The 7,765-nt window shown below is 29.6% G+C and overlaps 1 protein-coding gene across 1 annotated transcript in view; it reads left to right on the plus strand.

Annotated features, from left to right (window-relative positions):
* Positions 1 to 3,731, plus strand: part of Exn (Ephexin) — a gene marked incomplete at its 5' end in the record, with an annotated part of 61,171 nt that extends 57,440 nt beyond the window's left edge. Inside the window, 1 exon segment of the mRNA XM_014424287.3 lies at positions 2,526 to 3,731. Within this exon segment, the coding sequence (XP_014279773.1) occupies positions 2,526 to 2,704 (179 nt within the window). The 3' untranslated portion in view covers positions 2,705 to 3,731.
* Between the last annotated feature and the right edge of the window lie 4,034 nt (positions 3,732 to 7,765).

A 7,765-nucleotide genomic window follows, 5' to 3' on the forward strand; every position in this document is an offset into this window, starting at 1 on the left:
GTTAGCTTGCTTTTTGGATAAACAAAACAAATTAACAATCTTAAAATAAAACATTAATGATACATAAAATAAAACATATTTAAAACCCTTTATACATCAAAATATTCTATTTACTCAAAAGGAGCATATTACAATATATATAAAACATGGCCTACTATCCTCTGTGTTCTTTGAATATAGTACGGGTCTAGATCTGGTCCCTATTTTAGATTATTTCAAAAAAATTTTCAACATATTACAATTTTTCCCTTTTCATTCATTGTAGAACAGGAGATCTAAACTTGTTTGCCAATTCTCAAAGGAAAATCTTAAAACTTTTTGATTCCTCATTTAAAAATAAATTTTGATACTGTTTGGTTATCATAAAAGAAATATGATAAAGTATAAATAATTCTGTTCTGCTAGTAACATACTGACATCACAAATTATCTGGAATAATGAGTGATGAGGCGAAGGAATAATAATATCCAATTTAAATATAAATAATTAGTCGCACTGCTACAACTAAAGAATGTAAATGAATTCCTGAAAATAAATATAATAAAGTTGTATCCAATTTATTTTTCATTATCTCTTGAAAGTTTTCTGCAGTCAAAATTTAGGTATATTTAAGAAGGTAAAAGTTAATCTTGAAAGTAACTTAGTTCATATAGACCATCTCCGGAGAAAAAGAAAAAGTTTACATTCTTACTTTCGCTGACCTATATATGGAATATATAGTAAGGGATTATCATTATAGGTAGTTAATTAGGCCCTTTAAGAAATATAGTTTAGCTTTAGGACCTATGGTGGACCAATAGTGAAAAGTTTTATTAATTTTTTATAAATTACAATTAACTTGAAAATATTTTTCTTCAGCCTCCTGTTGGGCTTTTAGAAAAATCTTTACATTTAATAAGCTTTATTTTTGTATAAATGGAGTTGAGGTTTCTTTTGGGATTGGTCAAAATTTGGCTCCTTTTCCCATGAAGTATAGTTTGGAATTAGATTTGTTTAGTGTAAGTAGCTTCATTTTTAAAAAGGTAATAGCAGTCCTAACAAGCAACAAATAAGTGTATTTGATTTCACAAAGAAAAGTAAGAAATTTGTTTTTTTAAGCAAGTTACGTTTTTTCTTCTATGGGAAATAAAGGTATGTGATTCTAGATTTCTGCATAGTAAACTGAACAAAGTTGTCTGTTAATGAAGAAGAATTTATCATTGTTAAAATCATTTGAAGATCTGTCAATTTCATTTCCATTCAGGTTACGATGATGATTGAACTGACCTGAGAGAGTTTTTATTTGATAACTTGGACTTTAAAATTTTAAAATGGTGTATTGGTTACAATTCACTGTTAGTTGGAAGGGTTTTTTGAATACTTATCCTTATTTGACATTTTATTATAGGGACTGAATTGATACTAATGAATGATGTAATTAATCACTAACCTTCACATTGTTATTTTCCTGTTATAGAACAACTAAAATTAATGGAACTTATCATCAGTTAAATATGAACAGATACTAATTCCAAAATATTTTATAAAATTATGTACGAGGGTAAGTCAATTATTATCTGCAATATAACTATAAAATGTTATTGTAATCAATAATCACCACACTCGTTGTGGCAAAACACTGTTCCTGTACTGTACTGAAAGTCTTTTCAGAGACAATGAATTTGCGGCCCCTGATACATCTTCCAACCACAAAAAAACGGATCACTGAAGATAGCTCTTCTTTGGTACAAATAGAAAGCAGAGCAACCATGATTAACTGCACGACAGCGATAACAAAACTAACTTAGCATAGACATGACAACAAATAAACAAAGTATGCATCATCAACGCAAAATAACAGTACTACCAACATAAACAAAAATATAATTAAATTGTGGATAAATATTGACTTATCCTCATAGTATTCATACATTCTTCCTTATTTTGATGGTGTTATATTCAGTCAAATCTCATCATTTTGCAATGACTTGCACATTTTGAAGAAATAAACAGCCTTGTTGGACAGGAGATTATACAGTTATTTTTTATTTATTTAGAAAAAAAATTAAATTAGGTAAGATGGGAGTTAAAAAAGTTAGTACTAAAAAAATATTTATAAAAACATATTATATTGATAAGGACAAATTTATCATAAATTGGAGAAAAAAAAAAAAAGTGGACTGAAAAATGTAGAAATTGTTTGATTTGATCTACTATATTTTGAACTAACTTCTTTCAGGTGTAAGTACTGTCCCTGACTTTTCGTATACTGTACCGGGTCCACAGAATTTTTTAATGAGTTGGTCTGAAATGTCGTATGACCTTAATCTTCCGATGGTAATGAGCTGTTTTAAATTTTTAAAAATGGTCCTGTTTAAAAAAAAAAAAGAAGCTAAAATGAATAAGCTAAAAAAAAGATGAGTTTATAGCAACTAAAGTTTATAGAAATTGATTTTTGTTAATACTTGGATTTTCTGAAATAAAGAAAATTTTAAGATTCTGGAAATTGATAGTGTTATCTAATTTACTTTTTCTTTCCCAAACAGGTTGGTATTATGGTGAACGAATGAGAGACAGTGAGAATGGTTGGTTCCCTGGAAATCATACCGTCGAGATCCCTTCTTCTCATGTCCGTTCACGTAACCTGAAGCAGAGATATAGGCTTCTGGCTCTATCCAGTTCATTTATACAGAAGCAACAAATGAGCAAGTTCAGTTCAACATAGTCATTAGTGTCTCCTGTATTAATCTAATGTACATAACATAAAATCTTTTATATTTCCATTATAAAGAAGCAGATTTTCCATGCATAATTTTTTTTTTCCATAAAAATGAATTACTATGTATTTATAGACTGACCAATGAGTTGGGTCTTATGGGTCATTGTAATTAATTAAACTGTAGTTTTTGGTGAAATAATGGAACTTAAATCATAGTTTTGGCCGCATTAGATCAAATACTGGTATTAAGAATATTAATTTAATAATTAAATAAAATAACTAATTATATATTTTTAAAAATATTCTGGAATAATCATACAAATACAAATATTCAATCATTGATTAATTATATTTTCTTGAAATTACAAAAAAAAATATATATTTTGATCGATTTATCAGTATTACCTGATTATATTCAATTCTTATTTATTAAAAAAAATTATTTTTATTTTTAACCTTTAGTTGTTTTGTTTTCTTTACTTGTGAACTTGAATAGCTCTGATGGAAGAGGTCTGATGATTTTTATTAATAGTAGTATTATTTCTCTCTTGAAATATTCATGGAGAATTTTAACATTCCATTGTTGTTAATTGTTATTAAAAAATCAAAAGTTGTGTTTTGAAATGTCTTGTTTTTATATATTTGGTGATATTTATTATTTTTACATATATACATATATATTTAATGTTAATAGAATTTTAGTGATGTTATGCATGCTTCTTTCTCTGTATCTAGTTCTTTTATATTTTAATTGTTGTTATCTATTACTTTAATTAGAGTTTATATAAATGAAAAAATAAGACATGAGTTGTATCTATTGTAAATATTTAAATAGAATATTTAATGTAATCATATATGAGTAGGAACGAAGTATTGTAAATGTATAGCTACTTCATCACTTTGCAGTTCCTACATTTCTGTGTAAGTACCCCCATATATGAGTGCATTTAGAAAATTGTGATATATTTTAATACAATTTCTTATAAAAATATGTGTATAGTCAATGTTGATTATTTTCTTATTGAATATAAAAAATAACTTTGCAAAATTTAATGTTTAATCATTCCTTTGTTCTTCCTTGCTAACTATTATTAAATCTTTCATCAACAAAACTTTTTTAAGGAATTATCTCATTTTAGCAATTAAACAAAATTAATTAGCATATTTTCATACATAATTTATTCCAATCATCAGTTGATTAGATGGAACTGATTAAAAAGCAATCATTAAAAAATAATTAATTTAAAAAAAATTTTCTAATTGACAAAAAATAAAAATAGACTATTAAACAATTAATTTTATACCAATAATGAGAAAAATTATGAAATCCAAACTAAAAAAGAAACCCATTTTATAATATTGAGGTGTTAATCATTGACAGTGGATTGATATGAGGAGAAGATGGTCGGTGGGAGCAGTTATAGGACGGTGGAGTGGAAAAAAGGAAGAAACATTTTAAAAAGACAGAGAAACTGACTTGATTGGAAATGCCATCTAAAGTGAGTATGAACCATCTCGCCCTGTAGATAGAGTGCATACAAGTACTAATATTTGTAAAGTGTACTTAAAGTGTACTTACTGTAAAATTGTGCTTATACTTTTACACTAAGTAATAATTTGTATTTTGGCCTGACCTCAACTGATAAGGATCCTTTGGGGGATTTTATATCTTTTTTGAGTAAGCATAGCGAGAGGACATTGACAACTGTGATCAACTTATAGCAGTAATAATAACAGTAAGTTACAATTCTCAACAATTGAACATTGCATTTAAGTGATTATATGCACACCCACATATTAGTGTGACTTTTTTTTACAGTTACCTTTCTTTGTTTTTGCAGAAACAAGTTGGTTAGTTTTCTCCTCCTTGTTCCCTAATTTGAAAGTGCCCCCCAAATTTAAACTCCATAAAAATATGGTTCCATTCATAAATTCATTACACCAAAAAAAAGTGTCCCCTCTAAAAAAATTTGATGATGCAGCTTCTGGTCTCCACCTTACCCCTGGTGAATTTAATCTGACATACATGGACTGTTTTGCCTTAATTGACTTCTGAAGTTTTATGTCATCTACCTTAAAAGGAGGAGTAAGTTTTTTAATGTTGAACCATGAGACAGAGTTGGAAGGAATGAGCTGAGGTATTACATGTTGTAAGAACAAAGTCTTAAATTTTCCAACCATAACATTTTTAATTTCCTCAACAATAACATTCGACAATGTTAGTTTTCATTACTATTCTATAACCATATTATATCAATGAAATCCTAATTTTGTTATCTTCAGAGTAAATTAGTATTGATTTTAATTTGTAGTGCCACTATGAGTTTTAGCACAGTTTGATGTAGATTCTCAAATCTCAAATTTATTAACTTGCAAACTTCAGAGGAAATTAGTGCTGGTTTTAAATTTTAGTGACACTATGAGTTTTATCACAGTTTAAAATAGATTCTCAAATTTAATAACTTAGGAGGAGGGAGGAACACCCGCCTACTGCTCCCATGGAAACACACCTGGCGATGATTACTGTAAGGATGAACTCCAGGGTAGGTCTTAGGTGTGGCTGCACCAAGCCTTACAATAAGAAAAAAAATCAAAACTGAGATGTCAGTTCTCTTCCAATGCCAGATTAAATAAAAAATGAAGTGAATTGTAACATATGGTTCACAGATTAGAGATCACTTCAATAGGGTGGTGGGAGTAAGTGTACAAAATTGGCTTCCTTGATAATATGGTACCTTGCATAATAGGCTCCCAAAAAAATAAGTTTGGCTTTGGTAAACCCCTATATTTTTTAAGTTAAAACTAATACCAGCATCAACTTGAAATTTCTTCAGAAAAATTAAATAAATCCAATTACATTTACCTAATTCAATTTTTTTCAGTTAATATTTATATAAGATTAATATTTGAGTGTCTCAGTGTTAAATTATTTAGTAAAGTTGCTAAAATAACTACAGCATGAAAATCAAAATTCAATATCGAGTAAAAATTATGAACCTACCATTTCAAAAACTAGAATAGTACTAAGAGGCGGGACAATAAGAGTGGGCGTGGCCTACCCCTTCCACCTCACCTCAAACAGGAGTTGGGTTCCTGTAAGTTTCTGTTCTCCTAATACCAATTCGCACTTTTAAAGCAAAGGTCCTTCCTCTACATTCCCTTTTTTCCCTCCCTACCTTCTTACTTACTACCTACAAAGGTTGCCACACAAACACACATAACAGAATAAAAGTTAAAAAAAAAAAATGGAATATATTAGCTATAAAATTAAATTCTAAAGATTTATGGTTCAGAAATATAAAAATAACTATGTAGTAAACTTTGTAAATATAAACCCAGGTAAACAATAAATAAATGGCTTCTGACCATATTAACTGGTCCTGATGTAACTAACTGCTTGAGTAAATAAATGATAAATTTCACATTTTTAGTTAATTTTTTTTTTTTAAATATGGATTCAAACCAAAGAGAGATAGATCTATTTTAACATTTTTAAAATTGAAATCATGAAAAGTTTTATTGGAAGAAGATAGTTAGTTGATTATATGAAGTAGATCAGAGGAAGATAGTCCGGGTGGCGGTCAATAAAGGTTTCAAAATAGTAACAAAAAACTATTTATAGCTAACCAATGTTACGCCCCACTTTGTTGAGCTTCATAAGGGCTGATAACAATGATGTTCTGATACCAATTGGATGTCACTCAAAAGTCAAAACTCTTATCAGCCCTGCAAAGTGGAGTGAAACGTTGGTTAACAATAAATAATATTTTGTTACTATTTTGAAACATTTATTGTTCGCCACTCAGACTATCTTCCTCCAATGAAAAGTTCTAATTGATTTTAAAAATGTTTTTTCGCAATTGAGGATAAATTGAAATGAAGAAAGAATACAACACAATGTTTAAGAAACTATAATTTTCCGGGAGCTTCTGATAACTTCAAAAAATATGTATATAATTTCTGTTAATACCAACCATGTATTTTACATATTTACCTGGCAGCTCCATTACATGAGTTTGTATAATAAGCATTTACATAATATTTTCTATTTGCTGGATTCATACAGGTGAAAGTATTTATCACAACTTTTCAACATCCTCTTGTCTAGTTGCCTCATATGCCAGACAATAACCTCCAAAACAATTTAACTGGTTCAAAGAAGTATTAAAACTTATTCGTGTATTTGAGATCCAAGTTAACTTGGATTAAGCGACTTGGATACATTATGTTGTATATCATAATTTTTTTTTCAAGTATAGTTGTTTGTTCCATGCTGGGGTCAAATACCTTGTGTGACTGTCCATATATCCAAGGCTATGTGTTGTTTTCTGAACTTGTAAGGTTTTTCCAGTTGGTGGATTAAATACCCACCAACTGGAAAACCAACCGTCCTCCTTTATAAGGGCTTAGGACCAGCAACTAACTCTGATGATGAAATATAGTGGCAGTGATTTGTGGGAAGAGATTTATTATTTGATTTGGGAGATATGGACAGAAGAAAAATACCAGAAGATTGGGGAAGAGCAGCAATATGTCCTATACACAAGAAAGGAGACAAGTTGACATGTGATAATTATAGAGGCATTGCACTTCTAGGCACAATGTATTAAATACTAGGAGTGCTTCTACATAAAAGAGAGTCCAATTTCACAGAAAACTATGATAAGAGAATATCAAGGGGGGATCCAGCCGGGTAGAATGACAGTTGACCAGATATTCTCCAAGATGTAGGCAATGGAAAAGTGCTATAAGTATAACATATAACCTACATCTGCTATTCCTAGACTTTAAACAAGCATATGACAGTATGGACAGAATGTGACTTTTAAAAGCTATGGTAAAGGTAGACATACCAAAAAAACTAGTCAGGCTGGTAAAAATGACACTAGTGAACACTACCTGCCGAGTTAAGCTTGGAAATCAGCTGTCCCAGGAATTTTCTGTGGGAAATGGCTTGAGATAGGGGGTCCTCTGGCTACTCTTCTTTTTAATGTAGCATTAGCAGTAGCTATTTGTTCAATTAGAACTAATCAAGGAGGGATCATTTACAATCGACAGTCTCAACAA

The sequence above is a fragment of the Halyomorpha halys genome, unplaced genomic scaffold, assembly GCF_000696795.3.
Source record: "Halyomorpha halys isolate HHAL.00 unplaced genomic scaffold, Hhal_1.1 Scaffold461.1, whole genome shotgun sequence".
NCBI lineage: Eukaryota > Metazoa > Arthropoda > Insecta > Hemiptera > Pentatomidae > Halyomorpha > Halyomorpha halys.